The sequence below is a fragment of the Argentina silus genome (genome assembly GCF_951799395.1).
Source record: "Argentina silus genome assembly, chromosome: X".
NCBI classification, from domain to species: Eukaryota; Metazoa; Chordata; class Actinopteri; order Argentiniformes; family Argentinidae; genus Argentina; species Argentina silus.
The window spans coordinates 29,067,475-29,085,384 of record NC_139653.1 but is presented as its reverse complement, the minus strand read 5'-3'; the positions used below and the strand labels follow the sequence as shown (position 1 = coordinate 29,085,384).

Below are 17,910 nucleotides of genomic sequence, written 5' to 3'. Positions count from 1 at the left end.
GCAGCTGATTGACTTTATTGCAATATGCTTTATGTTCAAATGAGCATATGTGCTGTGTGTGTGTGTGTGTGTGTGTGTGTGTGTGTGTGTGTGTGTGTGTGTGTGTGTGTGTGTGTGTGTGTGTGTGTGTGTGTGTGTGTGTGTGTGTGTGTGTGTGTGTGTGTGTGTGTGTGTGTGTGTGTGTGAGCGTGCATGCGTACGTGTGAGCGGGAAACCTCACTTCCTGGGTTGTGTACCAGGGCGAGGTGGCTGACTTGTCCAGACCCAGATGCCGAGGATCTCTTCAGGATGGTGGGAGAAGTCTTCATCTTCTGGTCCAAGTCTCATGTGAGCATCCTCCTCTCCTTTCCTTGCTCACTCCCTCTCTTCCTGAGAATGGCTTATCACTCTACCATCATAGCATCTGACAGATATTCCCCTCTTCCTCTGTCTTTCCCCTTAAATCCCTCTCCACCTCCTCTACAGAACTTCAAGCGGGAGGAGCAGAACTTTGTTGTGATGAATGAGATCAACAACATGTCCTTCCTCACTGCCGACAGTAAGAGCAAGATGAGCAAGGTGAGAGTGGACATACACTACTATTAGTAGCTTCAACTGAATATGAAGTAGGGTATTACAATTAAGAGAGGAGTTTACCTTTTTAATTCTAGTTTTAGCAATAGTGCATCTGCTAATACTTCCAGTCTTAAGGCCTGCTTCATAGTGGGAGAGACCAGCAGTCATTGAGAGGCTGTATGCCTGAGATGTAGCTCCTTCAGTATAAGATATGTCCACCACCTTGTTCTGAGAGGATGTTTACTAAGGGCTATGATAGGTGATGGATGTCTGCAATCTCAGGTCAGCAGTAAGAGTCATGTTAACGCTCTTCTCTCTCTGTGTTCTGTGTCGGTGTGGACGCGGGGCCACTAGGCCGGAGATGGAGAGGTTAGATTGTGTTTGTGCACGAGCACTGTGCTGACCGCATGGCACCCTGAGTATAGGGAGGCATTTCATCAAGTTCTCCCATGGACAACTGCCACTGAGAATCCACACACAGACCGAACGTTCACCTACACTGATTTTTACACGCATATGCACATGCACACGCACACACACACACACACACACACACACACACACACACACACAGACACACACACACACACACACTGTGCAAAATGTACACAAACAGACACAAGCTGTGACTTATCCAGTACATGGACATTAGTATGTGGTCACCTAATGGGATTGAGGGACATGACTGTGCGTGTGTGCGTGCGTGTGTGCGTGCATGCTTGCCTGTGTGAGGGGGGGTCTAAAGGTGCTTGATGAAAGCACTCTCCCATAGATTGTAGTGATGTGAAGGGTTACATGGCACTTGGCTCAGCAGTGCCCAGTGTGCAGGAATGGTTGTCAGTACTGCTGCAGCCGAGACCCTACCCTGAGTTTGATGAGTTTCCCTTTAGATAGTTCCTCAGGATGGAGTCTATGCATATTCTACTGTGTAGTTGCTGGTTCTGTATGTTGGTTGTTTTCCAGCTTTGGTGGTAAAGTTCCCTAATTGGGGGTGCTCTAAATCATGAAACATAAGCTGTAATTCCATGTTCACCTAAAATACCATTGTTATGCCAATAGCATAATACCAGTATCATTCCACTATCACTCCACCTATCTATCAACTCTTATGCTACTATTGATTTCATGAATTGTGTGGGTTTGAGGGTTTCCTCCCTTATTGACTTTCTTGATATGCCCTTCTCCATATCATTCACCCACAAAATCACATACAGTATGTCTAAAGCATGCACAATTTGAGAGTCTCACTACAATGTTCGCATTGCTACCACTCTTACACAAAGAGACATAAGGAGAAGGCATAATTAGGCATTATGCTTGCCTTGCACACATACTTTATATATTTCCAATGTACTTTTTTGTGGGCCAGTATGAGTGACAGGGTTTGTAAAGGCTATTACACTCCCTGCTGTATAGGAAGACCTCCTATCCTCAGCTGTGAGATGGTCATTACACACGCATGCATGCACACATGCACGCACGCACGCACGCATGCACTCAAACACACAAGGAGTGGGCTAAGCGGCGCTGTGAGACCAGACAAGAGTCTGTAATGAGCACTGGCAGCCTTAGGACGGGAGTGAGTCCTCCATAGACTTGTGCTGTTCCTGGTGTGCTGGGGATGGGGTGTGCCTATCCAGACACTGCACTGCTAAGAGTGGGGCTGCATTGTGTGTGACTAGCTGGACCGGCACTGGAGCATTCCTACATTATTACTGCTACAGTAACACTCACAAGCTGCACATTTGAGACACAAAGGCGTGACTTTGGAGAGAAACAAAACGCTGATGTTGTACTGTAGTGTTAGATATGCTGTTTGTCTTTTATGATTGCCTTTTTGGACTTTTCAGCATGTGTTTTTTTTTTTTTTCATTCCTTCCCTTTGTCAAGTTAATCACAATTCCCCCTCTTCCCATCCATTTCCTTCTTCTCACCTCAAAATAAAACAATTATTCACAATTAAGCACTACTACAGCAGTGATGTAGAGGCATGAGTTGTATTAAATTTTCTATCCTTTTTTGTTAAACAATTAATTTTTCAATCATACATTAGCTATCACAGTTTTAAGATATCAATTAGAAAAGCATTTGATTTCTGCTACCTTTTTCAAAAGCCCGTAAAACAAAAGAGTCCTACAATTTTGCCTACTATGTATCCCAAACATTACTCCATCCCTTGAAGAAGTTTAATCCAGATTGGTCTTCTACCATCATAACCATATCAGAGAGTATGGGAGTATGGGAGTATGGGGGAACAGAGAGCGATAGGACTGTCTGACCCCACTTTCTCTTCATAGGCAGGGGGCTCAGACGCAGAGCGTACCAAGAAGAAGCGGCGTGGGGACCGATACTCGGTGCAGACCTCCCTCATCGTGGCAGCCTTGAAGAAGATGCTCCCTATCGGGCTGAACATGTGTTCTCCTGCAGACCAGGAGCTCATCAACCTGGCCAAGATCAGATACTCCCTGGTACTGTGCCTTGGTGTTGACACTTGTGTCCCTGTATCTTCTCTCTATACTTTCTGTAAGCTTTTGAAACTAGCTCCTCTAGATCATCTACTTTGAATATATTCTTAACACTTTTTGACGTGTCATGGATGTCCCCTACTCTCTGGCCTGTTCTCGAACAGAAAGACACAGATGAGGAGGTGAGGGAGTTCCTGCAAAACAACCTGCATTTGCAGGGCAAGGTGAGTGGCCTTTCTCTATCTTGGCATGTTTTAACTGGGGACAAAACAGTACATTCACTCTTTAAATATGAATGAATGGCTATACTGTATCTGTTTTTAGTGTGTATATATGTCATGTACTGTAAAGTAGCAATATCTTATCTATGTTTACAAGGTGTAAGTATATATGTACAGTATTGATGGATGAATGGATGGATGGAGTGTAATGACTGTATGCCCTGTGGTCCAGGTTGAGGATCCGTCCATGCGCTGGCAGATGGCCCTGTACAAGGAGACGTCTGGTAGAACTGAAGATGCAGAAGACCCAGAGAAGGTAGTGAAGAGGGTGCAGGAGGTGTCAGCTGTCCTCTACCACATTGAGGTGGTGAGTACACACACACTATACTGTAAACACACCTTATACACACATATGAGACTTTTACACAACCTCAACCTTAGAGGTAACACAAACGATACTCTTACAATACTATGGACAATGTAAAGACGTGTTGCTCCCCATCAGACGGAGCACCCATTCAAGTCAAAGAAGATGGTGTGGCACAAGCTGCTGTCCAAACAGCGTCGCAGGGCAGTGGTGGCCTGCTTCAGGATGACCCCACTGTACAACGTCCCAAGGTAGAGATGCACCTCATCCTACCATCACTATGGCTGTATCTTAGGGTTCCCTCTGTAGTGCCACTAGAGTAACCCTGAGCATTTTGTCTTTCTCAGGCACAGGGCATCCAATATGTTCCTGGATGGATACAAGCGCAACTGGCTGATAACAGAGGGCTACTCATTTGAAGACAAGATGATAGATGACTTATCTGTAAGGGCCTTTTTCTCCCTGTGCTGTGATACGTTTATGTTGGCGACACAATTTCTGGAATGTGTGTAGAAATGTGTACTGAATCCCAATTCATTACATTCCCAATGTTTAGAAAGCCATGGAAGAAGAGGAAGAAGAGGAGGAGGAAACAGAGACAAAACCTGACCCACTCCATCAGCTTATCCTTCATTTTAGTCGTACCGCTCTTACAGAGAAGAGGTGAGACAGCCTCTCACCACACCACCCTGCTACCACATCAGTCACTGCAGCAGTGAGAAAAGACGAGGAGAGAATGGACAATGGACAATGTTACTTTTTCTAAGTTCCCTGTGCTGTTCTCTTATTGCAGTAAACTTGATCTTGACCATCTATATATGGCATATGCTGATATTATGGCAAAGGTAAGTATTTGTTGATTTTATATTGTCTAGGAAACATGCAACCTGACTTCTGATGTTTTTAATACAATTTGCTGTATAAGACCTATTTCTAACTCTCTCTCTTTCTCCCCCCCCCCTCTCTCTTTCTCTCTCTGCCACTCCCTGTCTCCAGAGCTGCCACAGTGGTGAGGATGACGAAGGTGGAGAGGAGGAGGGGGAAGAGCTGTCCTTTGAGGTGCGACAGACAGAGATGGTATGGGGGGCCAGGGGCTGGGGACAGGGGAGTTACCAGAGCAACAACTCCCCCATGCACTGAGTGACCACACCGAGCCATCACACCCCACGCCACATCCTCTCTCTTCCAGTCTGTTTCTTGTTCCCTCACACAACTTGTCTATTTCTTGCTATGGTGGACTGACTTGTGCATTCCTTTCCTGGACTCTGCCCTGTAGTCTCTGTCTTGGTCTTAATTTGTGTCTCTAAATTGCATGCCTTGAGCGAGTGCAGAGAGATGGTGCAACTAAAGACAACAAAATGGCAAAATGGCAAAATTAAGACTATCTGTGTTTTGACCTCAGAATCACAAATTCCAACCCTGTTATTGATTTACTGTAGAGCTTTGATATCATTAATATTTGAAAATACTTAATATCTGACTGGCGACACAATGACATTTCAAACTTCAGGCTTGGATATTGTGATGATGCGAAGGCTCAGTATATGGAGTGTATGATATACCCATTGCTTTTTCTGGAGGACAATATTTCACCCAAGTCTAACTATTCAACTTTCATTAAAACATTGTTTAAAGAACAGTAGGATGATCCAAAACAAAAATGTGGTCTCCAAGGATCATATCATTCCATCCATAACGGTTTTATTGCTGTGTACTCAGAGATGAGGTGTTGCCTTCCAGAGCGTTTGAGGTTTGTCAGCTACAGTCGTGAAAAAACGGGTGTCTGTATGTGTGAGTCTGCAATGACATACACATGCAGAGACATAGTTTAGTTTTTTTTTATTACCAGAGCCACCTCTCCTGTCTTAAACACTGAGTGAATCTCCAAAGTCTTTATGATTCCTTAATTTCTCGCATCCTCTCTTTTCACTTCCTCCTTCTTCAAAAACAATTGGAGGAGAAGGTGTGAGGTACCTCCCCTCGGACCATCTCCTCCAATGCATTTTGAAGAGGAGGCAAGAAGAGAGGATGCAAGAGTCAGCCCCTGTGTGTCTGTGGTTACTACCTCAGTGTCTGTAGCCAGCCTCCTGAACTTGCATCACCCCCTTTATCTCTCACACTGCCCCTACTCACCCACTAGTCGGGCTGTGTTCTTACATTTGGATTGATCTGTTTGAATCCTAACAACCACAGGCAACCTATTGATTTTGTATGTCTTTTCTCTGAATTGGACTTAATTAACAAATCTCATTCTCTGTACTCACCAAGGACCTACAGTAAAAGCCTGCACAGTCAGCCAGACATACTCTTACCTCAAACACACACAATCCCCCCCCCCCCATGCACACATATACATATACACACTCCTACAGTGCACACACACACACACACACACACAGACACACACACACACACACACACACACACATACACACACACGCACACACACACACGCACACACACACACACACACACACACACACGCACACACACACACACGCACACACACACACTCCTACAGTGCACACACACACACAAACATGCACACATGCTCATGTGAACACAAACAGGTTACTGCAATAAAGTTACACATTTGTCTACATGAGAAAAGGAGAGCCTCTATAAACTAGGTAGATCTCCCCACACACATTTTGTAATCCATGGCTAGGCCAATGAGGGAGGGGGGAGGGGGTGGATGGAAAGCTGGGATGCTTTTGGGTGGGGCTCTAGCCTTGTGTATTGTGGGTGGGATTTTTCTATTTTCTTCTTGTATAATTCCTTTTGCCAACAGGAGATGATCATTCATTGCAGTAATACTGTGTTGTGTCAAAGATGCAGTTAGATACTGAATGCTTACTTAGATTTGGGGAGTCTCACACATCCCTTTGCAGTTCTAGCTAACAAATGCAAAACAAGGCAAAAAAACATGCCTTTCTTATATCAGATCCTGCTGCTTGGAGCATGTCAGTGTAAGGCTATGGACCATAACCACCCACCTATACTGTTGGATTCTGGGGGAATGCATGCCATCAGTATTTTTCAGACTACTACTATCCTTTTCAGACTACTATAATTCTGTATGTATCCTACAGGGAGATCAGCCAGGTGTGTTTGCTGTCATCTAACGTTTTGCTGCTGCTGGCAAATGTGAAGAGCCGTAATAACAACTTCATAACTAATCAAATGGAAGAGAATACAGTGTGTGCGTGAGTGTGTGCGTGCAAGTAGAGAGCCAGTGCGGGGGGCAGTGCAGGCATGGGAGGCAGGTTTATAGCTTTTCCCCTGTCTCTCCCACAGGACAAAGAGATGGAGAAACAGAGGCTCCTGTACCAGCAGTCTCGTCTGCACAACAGAGGGGCTGCAGAGATGGTACTGCAGATGATCAGCGCCTGCAAAGGTACATTATCCCCTTGACAGACAGACACACACACACACACACACACACACACACACACACACGCGCACACACACACACACAAATCTCACAAACAGTGATCAACCTCACGAATAGTGTCTATCTGGCTCCTGTCTCAGTTCTCTGTCCGTGTCTCTCCCAGGTGAGACCGGGGCAATGGTCTCCTCCACACTCAAGCTGGGTATCTCCATCCTAAATGGAGGCAACTGTGATGTACAGCAGGTGAGTGATGCTGTCAGTTATCTACTGCACATTTCCCTTTTCCCATCTCCCATCAACAAACATTTTCAATGTTGTTGGAGTACTGCAACCCATCTCATCCACCATCAATATACAGTGGCCCTAATAGCCATGTGGTTAGATTAGAGTCAATGAAAGCACTGAAAGCAGTTGTCTGAGTCAAGGCATTGGGTATTGTTAGGAATCAGTAGTCTAGATAGAGATAGGGATAGGTCACAGTTGAGACAGAACACTGTCACATTTCACACTCCACACGTATGGGGGGCAGTGCAGCCAGGACCGCGGTGGGAGAGGCAAGGACGGAATGTTTAAGACATCAGTGTGACTTGCCAGGGAGGGGGGATTATGTGTGAACAGACATAGCCACACGTATGACGTGAGCTCCCAGGAAATTCGGATAGTTGTTTTGTTATAGAATGTGGGACATTATTCTTTTGTAATTATGAGTCATTATATTTCACCATATGAACATCGCGGCTTCTGCTGCATCTGCTGGGGCTGGCTGGCATCAATGCCTCGCTGGAGCTGCTTTCTCTGTTTCTCCCCAGGGACATGTACACCCAATACTGTCCACGTACTCCAACTTCTCACGTTAATACACACATCCAGACCGGTTGCAGAACTTTTTAGACAGCCTAGCACCCCTAGACTAGACTAGAGTGGAGATATTTGTAGGCTGGCTAGTTGGTTTCGTAACAGTATGCAGTCTAGGCTCCCATGCTTAGGCTGATGTTGCCCTCTTCCTGTCTCTGTGCAGAGAATGCTGGACTATCTGAAGGACAAGAAGGATGTGGGCTTCTTCCTGAGCGTGCAGGCTCTTATGCAGACCTGCAGGTACATTTATGATGTTGACCTCTACATAGGGGATTGATTACCTCAGCAGTCATCAGCGTGTCAAATCCATGTTATCTTCTGTCCTGTAAGGAAGCCACGTGTGATTCTATATGTGTGTTTGTTGGCAGTGTTCTGGACCTGAATGCCTTTGAGAGACAGAACAAGGCTGAAGGGCTTGGCATGGTATCAGAAGAGGGCACAAGTGAGTATGGTGACAAATCCTCCTGTCACACCAGCTCTGCCACCCAAAAAGGCATAGTTTGCACATACACTACATCCACTGTTTACAACGACCTGTCTTTTTCTCTGAGCTGTCATACTAGATACACTGTAGTCCATAGAGATTAATCTGAAATTGGTCCACTTTCAATTAGGATGGTTTATATTTCACTCCTTCACTCAATTAGTTAGCCAACACAACTCCTGAATGTAACCTGTAAATAAACGTCTGCAGGTTTAAAAAACCTGCCTTTAAGCAGGTTTGCTTTACCTACACAAAAGCGCATTTCGGAAAACTGCCCCAAGCAGGTTTGCTTTACCTGTATGCCTGCAGGTTCCAGAAACCTGCCTCAAGCAGGTTGGTTTTACCTGCACTTCTGTAAGCTTCAGCAACCTTTAAAGGTTGAATTTACCTGCAATTCTGCAGGTTTGTGAAACCTGACCCACAGCAGGTATGCTTAACCTGTGCAACAGCAGATTTTCCAAACCCGCTTTACAACATTTGCTTTACTTGCAACAACCTCATGAATATAACCTGCAAATAGCACATATAGGTAGACCCCCATAAACCTGTATTCTGTAGGTTTGCTTTACCTGCATGTCTACAGGTTTCAAACAACTGCTTTAAATCAGGTTTAATTTAATTGCACCTTGCAGGTTTGCTTTACCCGCACGTCACTGATCATGGTTTTGAAGCCTATCCCTCAATTTAATGGGCTTTGAATCCCATCTTTAGAATGGAAACATGATACAAATATGTACATGATTCAACTCCTCTATATGTTGGTCAAAGGAGGACCCCCGGTCACAAATGTGTAATATTTGGAAAGATTTCATCTTTTTGACCCTTCAAAGCAGCCCTATGGCTCTTAATCAAACAAATTCAATTCAGGGTCTCCCAGAGACATCCTTATCAATCCTGCTAGTCTTTAGGTTAAGAATTGACCATTATGCTGTAACTGCAGGGACCATGCTATCAGCATGTAACTGCAGGGACAGAATGTGGACATTGGAAGCAGAGATTGAAAACATGGCATCACTATAAGTTCACAATAGATTCTGTAAAAGGACTCTTTGCTAGCTCAATTGCAACCCACAGGCAGGCATTGGTTCCCTAAGTGGTGCAGGCAATGGTTCTCTAAGTGAGAAGGCAGTGGTTCTCTACGTGACCTTTGGCCCTCTTTTTACTCTGAAGGGTTAATTTCACTTGGTTAAGTTTACACTTGCGTTAATTGGGAGAGTCTGCTGAGCATGTACATAGTTGAATCATGTTGTTGGCCACAGCCATTCTGAAGATGTCTCAGCACATCAAATTGAGGGGTACTCTTCAAAAGCAGCCTATTTAGTTGTCACCATGATCTGTGGGCATGGTCCAACTTTCTTTGACCTCCCAGATAACATTTTGGGACCTTCATTGGGGTTCTCCAAGAACATACTTTCCAGATTTAGAAAAACACATGTCACATTCTTTCCAATGACAACACATTTGGGGTTGATTAAAGTGCCGGTATAGGTAAACAAATGTTATCTGGGAGGGCCAAAAAAGTGTCTTTTCAATAACCTGCTGATACCATGTTTTATTTGTAAACATTCTTAAGAACAGGTTCCAAAACATCATTTGCGGATATAATTGGAACCTGTTGTATGCAGGTGTTAAAAAGAACCTGCCCCTAAGCAAGTTTTATCAATAACTGCAGGTTTAAAAAATAACCTTATTTTGTCAGGTTTTATTTAAACTGGTTCAAGGAGGAACATGCTGCTGGCAGGTATATTCATTTGTATATTCATTAACCTGCCCATCTGCAGGTTTGATTGAATCTGCACAGCTGCAGGTTAAATATATACCTGCCACTTGTATGTTTGTTGGGCCTTGTATGAACATTATATATGCAGATATTTTCAAAGATAGCAGGCTGAGGTAGCGTACATAGTTCTCCCCTGCCATGTATTGTCTGTGAATTAGTGTTCTTTTTACAGCTTAGTGGAGTTTACATGCTCTCGTATGTGAGTGTTCATGTGTTTGTATTTTGTATTTATTTGTGTGTGTGTGTGTGTGTGTGTGTGTGTGTGTGTGTGTGTGTGTGTGTGTGTGTGTGTGTGTGTGCGTGTGCGTGTGCGTGAGTGTGAGTGTGAGTGTGTGTGTGTTTATGCTGTTCAAACAGACATCAGTATGAGATTCATAAAGGTGCTATATGAATCATTGAGTTCTGACTGTTTATGTAAGAGACTGTATTGTATATCTCCCCTTGCCAATGGCTTGATTGCTATGCTGGACTCACTACAGCTCTCTCTCTCTCTCCCCCTCACCACCACCACTCCAACCCACCCCTACCCTTTATGCCCTTCCGCCATCCACCTTCTTGCTGCTCTCTCTGTTTTCAGATATGAAGCTAGAACGTGGTAAATAAAACCTGGTTCTCTCATTCTTTCTTTCTCTCCTTTCTGTCCTTTCTCTCCTTCAGCTCATATTCACTTGACTAGTCTATTTTCTGTACTGTGTAGTTAATATGCATTTCATTTCGCACTCAAGGAACCACTGAAATAAACTTTCCAATCACTAGAACATTTATTTTAGCCTTGACAAAACTACATAGATTTGATTTTTGTCTTATACTGTAGTCTTATTCATTAATCTCAGTGCTACTGTAGTATCACACTTGACCAGAGAAAGTCTATTTAGTCAGTTGAATAAAGGGACATGACCCATCCATTAGCAGTGATTGTAAAGTTAGATTGTTGTCCTTGAGTGCTTTATCACAGATCTACTGTAACTCCAACGCTCATCAAATGGTGACTGATCGAGAAGAAGGAATGAAACTAGCTTGGTTCTTCCTTTTCCTGATCAGTTCTCTTGAGGAGATAACAGAGAACTGTATGTGGTCTTGTATCCTAGAAACTCTGAAATGAATTGCAGCCTCAATAGGGACTCAAATCCCAGATTAGAGACATTTTACAATATCTGAAAGTCCTCTCTAATAATTAGATTATAAAGTTGCCAGACACATATGGCCAGATATGGCCAGATAGCACATATGGCCAGTGTTCGGGACATGCTGTGTGGAATACTGTACAACTTATTCATCCCCTCCATTGCCTAAATCATAACCTTTAATCTGTACTCGCATATTCCTCTTTAACACTACATTACAAGGATGTTCTCTCAGGATATGTATATGAATATGTTTGTTCTTATTCAGCTGTTAGTTGTAACATCATGTCTAGACATTCTGCAGCCCTTTATTTTTTCAGATACAGTAGTTTTTGGCCATAGATTTTCAGTTGAAACTAATTTAGACCTAGAAACCTAGGAGTCATACAGTAGGTCAAGATGACTTAGTATTTCCCTTGCATTTGTAGGCTGTAAGGGGTCTATTGTGATTTCCTTGCACTCCATGCTTTTCCACACTTTCCAAGATTTTGTATTCCCATTTTGAAAAGGTGTGTGCATATCTTTTAATAGTGCTATCAATCAATCATTCATGACCGCTGTCCATGGTTACTTATATTGCGTTGCGAAATCAGTGGTAGAAACATTGCCAAGGTAATCCTTCAACTGTCAGAATTGTCATGGAGCACTCAAGTGTTTGCAAAGATTGTAACATTTGTTCGCAAAAGTAACTTAAAAGAAAGAAATGTGGTCATCAAACATGTTTAAAATGTACTTCCATCGGCTGTGCCTCTATGAACGCAACACAGCAGTTCCAATATCCACAATATAGCACCCCCTCATGTGTTATTGCAAAAAGGAGGGCTTGCGAGTAAGAATTTAATTGTACTGTCATAAACTATCTTGCATCCCAGTACATACAGTAATATGACAATACATCCAAAACATCTCCTGTAGAAGTCTTCCTTGGCCTACCAGCCCGTTTGTGAATGCTGAGCTCACCAGTGCTTTTTTTTTTCTTCTTTTTAATGATGTTCCAAACTGATTTTGGCATGCCTTAGGTTTTGGCTATGTTTCTGATAATTATTTTTTTTAGATTTTTCAACCTAATAATGGCTTCCTTGACTTTCATTGACACATTTGGTCCTCATGTTGGCAGACACCATGAGCAGACTCCAAAGGCAACTGCAAAGCCTAGAATCAATAGGCATTGACAGCTCTCTTATGCCTGCACAAATGATGTGATGGAACACACCTGACTTACCCCCCAAAATAAGCTGAGAATCTCTACTTTAACATCATAGTCATTGTTTGATTTAAAATCCAAACTTTTGGAGTATAGAGCCAAAAGAAGAAAAAATGCTTCACTGTCCCATTACTTATAATATGTATTTAATTCTTTACGGTGTTACTTCAACAAATGGTAATGACATGAGCAATTTTACATTAACCTGATTACCTTACTGTTAAATCAACTGTCATCCATTAAAATACTGATAGCAAAATATGTAATTTTGAACACTGCCAATAGACTTCATGCAGCCTCTCCAGGGCACAAGGAGCATTGAGATTTTGCGCATAAAATATCAGATGAGAATGCGTGGATCTATGATATTCATGAGAAACACCCCTCAAATGTGAGCACGCAGTTGGCACAATTAGAATACGCCTGGAGCTCAGTATGCGAGCGTAAGGTGATGTGCAAGGAAATTGGAATAGACTCCTAAAATAACAGGTAACCCTTAAGCAGCAGACATCATAGGAGCTTTAGATAGCAAAGAAATTTAGAATCATGTTTACCTAAAACACACACATTCCAGCTATTGATGCACATCATAGAAACATGTTTGTATAATAAAGGTTTAATTTAAAGTGTGAAATGTTTGATTACACCTCAGGGTTGTTCTGTTATTTAAATGATATAGTTGTTGTACATTCCTCCACTGTTAAACTAATCATACCTGTTTTTTTTCATTCCATAAATCATCTTAATATGAGTCTAATATGTCTTATTTCCCATGTACTGTATTTACTGTGTTCATTATGTTACCTAGGCTATTGCAAGTTCTATGAACATACCATACTGAAATGGTGTTGCTACTAAAACAATTAACCCAAACAGGTTACATTGACTGGAATGAACAGTCATTATGTGAACTGCGGCACTTCCCACTGATCATTGGTCACTAAAATCATCAACCCTAGAAACCATAACATTCTCTCTCTCTCACGCCCCACACAGTAAGGCCTAGGTCCTAAACACACAACATGAAGCCCACATTGCCTCATTGAACCCTGTGCTGGCCACTTACCCCCACACACTGTCCCACTGTTCTCAATTTAAACCCTTGTGACCTGCTCCCCCTAAAATGTGGCTTGGTTCTCGTGTCCTTTCTTCATCCTCCATCTCCCACAAACATATACACACACATACTGGAGTTTGTGGAGTTCAGTAGATCTGTCCTGCATGAATGTGTGCCTTTGTGTATGATGTACAGAGACACAAAGCTCTCCTCTCTGTATTTTGTATGTTCACTGTGTGGCTGTTCTCATTAAAGAGAATGTGTGGTCATACTGTTTGTGGTATCCTCTGTCTATTTCATGTCAACTGAATTTATCAATGTCAAAATGGGCCCCACCCAGTGTCGTCATCCATTTCAATGTGGCATCATTGATGTTTGACCTTTGTCTGTTTGAGTTTTGTCCATCATTCCTTGGTTGTTGGTCTGCAAATCTGTGTGTGTGGAGAGCTTGTGTGGCAAGACAGATATGCAGTTATGGGGAGGGAGCAGGTAAAGCCAAAGCTGAAGTTCTGTGTGGAAGCTTCTCTGCCTCTCCTTTCCCACTGTTTGCCATCCGCTTTCAAGTGGACAGACAAACGGAGGAGCTCATTGAGGTCTTTGTGGTTTCTACTAACATGCTAATGAGGCCAGGGAGTGATATGATGTGATTATGCGACTCACACATTTGGGCTGTTAAACACACACACACACACACACACACACATACACACACACACACACACACACACACACACACACACACACACACACACACACACACACACACACACACACACACACACACACTCACACACATATGCATGTACCAAAACACATATGCATGTACCAACACACAAATACATCATTATGTAGACTATTGAACACTACCTTGTTAGCCATATTGATACCTTAGTGTAGGTATTTTCTCATTTAAAGGAAGTTTCTTTCACTTTGCCAACCCATTAACAGGCTTAATCCTTCATTTTAAGCTTCCCTCATTCATCGTTGCACTCTTCCAGAAACACAATGGACCCATTTACACTCTCTCAAATACAGATTTTCAAAAATAAACACACATACCTCACCTGAGTGTCCTCTTGCCCATACATTTACTTCCATGTTTTCTGTTCCTCTGCTCAGATGAGAAAGTGATGGCGGATGATGAATTTACCTGCGACCTCTTCCGCTTCCTGCAGCTGCTTTGCGAGGGCCACAATAACGGTGAGTCATATACACAAAACTACATCTGTGCCATCTAAAGCTTTTTTCACACTACAGCCCTTAATGCTTAATTAACGTTCAGACATTGTCGTCTTAAGCTGACATGGCTTTTCTAGGTGTCATAGTAACAACTGGATCCTGTGCTGTGTAGGTGGTGGTGCTTGTGAAGAATTGTGATAAAAGACTGAATGATAGAGAAAGGACTGGACGGGTTAAGAATAAAGACATACATTTATTCCACAGTACAACTTCAGACAGTTATGAACATGATAAAGCAGACTCTATACAAGTGGTCACATGACCAACTAACACAAGTTAACATTACGTTATATCTGACTCCAAAATATATTTTATGGTTAATAATGATTAATAATGATTTGCTCATCCCTGTGTGACAGGCTCTCAATCATATTGGGTCCTAGATTCCATTAAGAATACCCAGTATGCTACCACCATGCTCTCAAGTTACAATTAATCGCGAGGGGTTTACGCTTGGTCCAATACTTGATGCCGATGACTCGACTCTGTATGTTGTTAACATTGCATGTGAACATTAGACATTAATGGTGAACTCTATGTGATAACCTGTTCACGATTATGTTGTGCTGTTTTAACAGAACCTTTATCCAGTGCACAACATCACTTTAATGCACGTACTGTAGGAAGAATGAGAATAGAGTATCAAGAAATTAACCAATTTAACAGTTTCAAAGGAACATATAAAATAAACAAACTGTAGTAAACAAATGGAAGTTTAACCATACAGTACGTCTGACGCTATGTGTGTCAAGGACTACACAGGAGACCGATGCCCATAGGCTGCCCTGAGAAACTCAAATAATGAATGGTCTCTTTCTTCCTTAAATATCATCCAAACAATCGAACATACTGTAGGAGGGAGAGGCCAGTTGGCCTATACTATATACATTACAATAGCAAAGGAATTGATGACAGTCGAGGTGCGATTTCTTCAGGACGTCCACCAGGCATGCTCATTCAACTATAAATAGGTGTTGCGGCCTGACATTGATCACCATTCCCAATGAAAGATCAGACGATCACTGTCTTTGTCTCAGCCACATTTAAACACATTTAATCACATGGCTGGTGCCATCAAATCATCTACACTTGTGCTTTCTCTAACTCAGAAGTTGTTGTGGGTGACAACAATGCCTGCCATGGAAGTTTCCCAGTTGCTTGCTCTTTCTTTTTATGAGATCATAGATAGTGACAGAAAGCAACACACTTCTTCAGTACTCCACAAACTCTCAGTCCTCCATGCTTCTTTGTTGTTTGTCGCGTGTCAAGTGATGATCTCAGACAACAGTGTCGCACAGGGGGTGATGAAAAAATCACTCCAGGGCAAATAAATTGGATCTGACTGTTCAGACACAAGTTGCATGACCAGGAATCAGATTTGTATCTGATTTCAAACCACTTATGAATGTTAGAAATATCCGATTCCATGTGTTCCATGTGTTCAGACTGCAGGAAATAAGTCAGTTTCAAATCGGATATGGGAAAAAATTGCATTTGAGTCACTTCAAATTGCCAGTGTGAACAAGGCTTTACAGCACCAATTGTGTTCCACATCAAATGGAATTTTTAATAATTTAATAATCAATCATATCTGTGCTTGATTGTTGAGTACCCCTGGCACAATGGATCCAGTGAAATAAAAGTCCCAAAAGTGCAAACCTTGCCCATCTGGTACCCTAGGCAGGCTTAAGGAAATGCTCAAAGTATTTCAAATACGTTTTGACCCAGGTCTGATCCATAATCTGTAAGTGCACCTTCAAAGCACATGTCCACCTTGCTGTCCACCTCTTTGTGCTCATACTGCAGCGTGTGCTTCTATTGTTCTTGCAGATTTCCAAAACTATCTACGGACACAGACCGGCAGTACCACCACCATCAACATTATTATTTGCACTGTGGACTATCTGCTCCGATTGCAGGTACAGTTAGGCTGGACCAGGAGCTCTCTCTCTAGCTCTCTCTCTCTCTCTCTCTCTCTCTCTCTCTCTCTCTCTCTCTCTCTCTCTCTCTCTCTCTTTCTCTCTCTCTCTCTCTCTCTCTCTCTCTCTCTCTCTCATGCTCTCTCTCTGTTTTCTTCAGTCTCCTAACATTACCTTTCTACTCCTCTCTACCTTTCTGCTCCTCTACAGGAGTCTATCAGTGACTTCTACTGGTACTACTCTGGCAAGGACATTATGGACGAGCCAGGCAAGAGAAACTTCTCCAAGGCTATGACAGTGGCTAAACAGGTCTTCAACAGTCTCACAGAGTACATCCAGGTAAGGAGGCCCTGCTTTGGTAGCTTACATCTCCAGATAATAGGGGGTCTCTGTGAGGGTCTCTATGTACACTGAACTTCTGTCTGGAAGTGGCTAATTAACACACTTCAATCAATGGAAACAATCTCTAGTTATTAATAACTGTCTCACTCTGTCTCTCAGGGTCCATGCACAGGCAACCAACAGTCCCTGGCTCACAGCAGGTTGTGGGATGCTGTGGTGGGCTTCCTGCACGTCTTTGCACATATGATGATGAAGCTGGCTCAGGTACGAAGCACACACACACACAAATCTACAGCAAAAATAAACTTTCCTTAAACCTATGTAATAGTTTATTTTAGCTGTGCATACCAATGCACATGCAAAGATAATGTATTCTTGATACATAGTACTGTCGGAATAACAGAATTTTGCTCTTAACATTTAATCTGGTTCTCACAAGGGTTTACAGGAACTAAATGTTCTAAAGGGTCTATTTTGATTTCCTTGTGCTCATCGCCTTTTATACACTTCTGGCTCCACACTTTCCAAGATTTTGTATTCCCATTTTGAAAAGGTGTGAGCGTATCGCACCAAATAGGCATTCCAGACTTTACGCACTTGGAAAATCCCACCCTGTGCCTCAAAATCCTACCCCTCTGGTGGCCAAAATAAATCATTTATGAGTTCAGTTCAAGATAGATTTGTCTGAATAATTCCTATGTCCTATGGCTATAAAACCTGTTTTGAAGGCAGTCCTTCTGGATAGTAACATTTGAAAACTGGAATCTCATCATTATAATTAGGCTTTAAATAATAACTAAATAGCCTGTTCTTTGCCTTAGCCCACCTGCTTTGGAGTGGAATTGAATTGTGGAGAATAATGCGCCAAGTTTGCCATATGAAACCTCTAATGTGGGCATTTGTT

The 17,910-nt window shown here is 42.6% G+C and overlaps 1 protein-coding gene across 1 annotated transcript in view; it reads left to right on the top strand.

Moving 5' to 3' along the window:
- ryr1b (ryanodine receptor 1b (skeletal)) overlaps positions 1-17,910 on the top strand; it is a gene marked incomplete at its 5' end in the record, with an annotated part of 88,100 nt that overhangs the window by 59,628 nt on the left and 10,562 nt on the right. The window contains 20 exons of the mRNA XM_083695879.1: positions 240-327; positions 466-558; positions 910-924; positions 2,853-3,023; positions 3,185-3,244; positions 3,474-3,608; positions 3,747-3,859; positions 3,956-4,052; positions 4,165-4,271; positions 4,402-4,453; positions 4,605-4,685; positions 6,906-7,005; positions 7,166-7,245; positions 8,021-8,097; positions 8,226-8,299; positions 10,699-10,716; positions 14,626-14,706; positions 16,576-16,664; positions 16,875-17,003; positions 17,166-17,270. Of these exons, the coding sequence (XP_083552005.1) occupies positions 240-327; positions 466-558; positions 910-924; positions 2,853-3,023; positions 3,185-3,244; positions 3,474-3,608; positions 3,747-3,859; positions 3,956-4,052; positions 4,165-4,271; positions 4,402-4,453; positions 4,605-4,685; positions 6,906-7,005; positions 7,166-7,245; positions 8,021-8,097; positions 8,226-8,299; positions 10,699-10,716; positions 14,626-14,706; positions 16,576-16,664; positions 16,875-17,003; positions 17,166-17,270 (1,765 nt within the window). The remainder of the gene's footprint in view (positions 1-239; positions 328-465; positions 559-909; positions 925-2,852; positions 3,024-3,184; positions 3,245-3,473; positions 3,609-3,746; positions 3,860-3,955; positions 4,053-4,164; positions 4,272-4,401; positions 4,454-4,604; positions 4,686-6,905; positions 7,006-7,165; positions 7,246-8,020; positions 8,098-8,225; positions 8,300-10,698; positions 10,717-14,625; positions 14,707-16,575; positions 16,665-16,874; positions 17,004-17,165; positions 17,271-17,910) is intronic.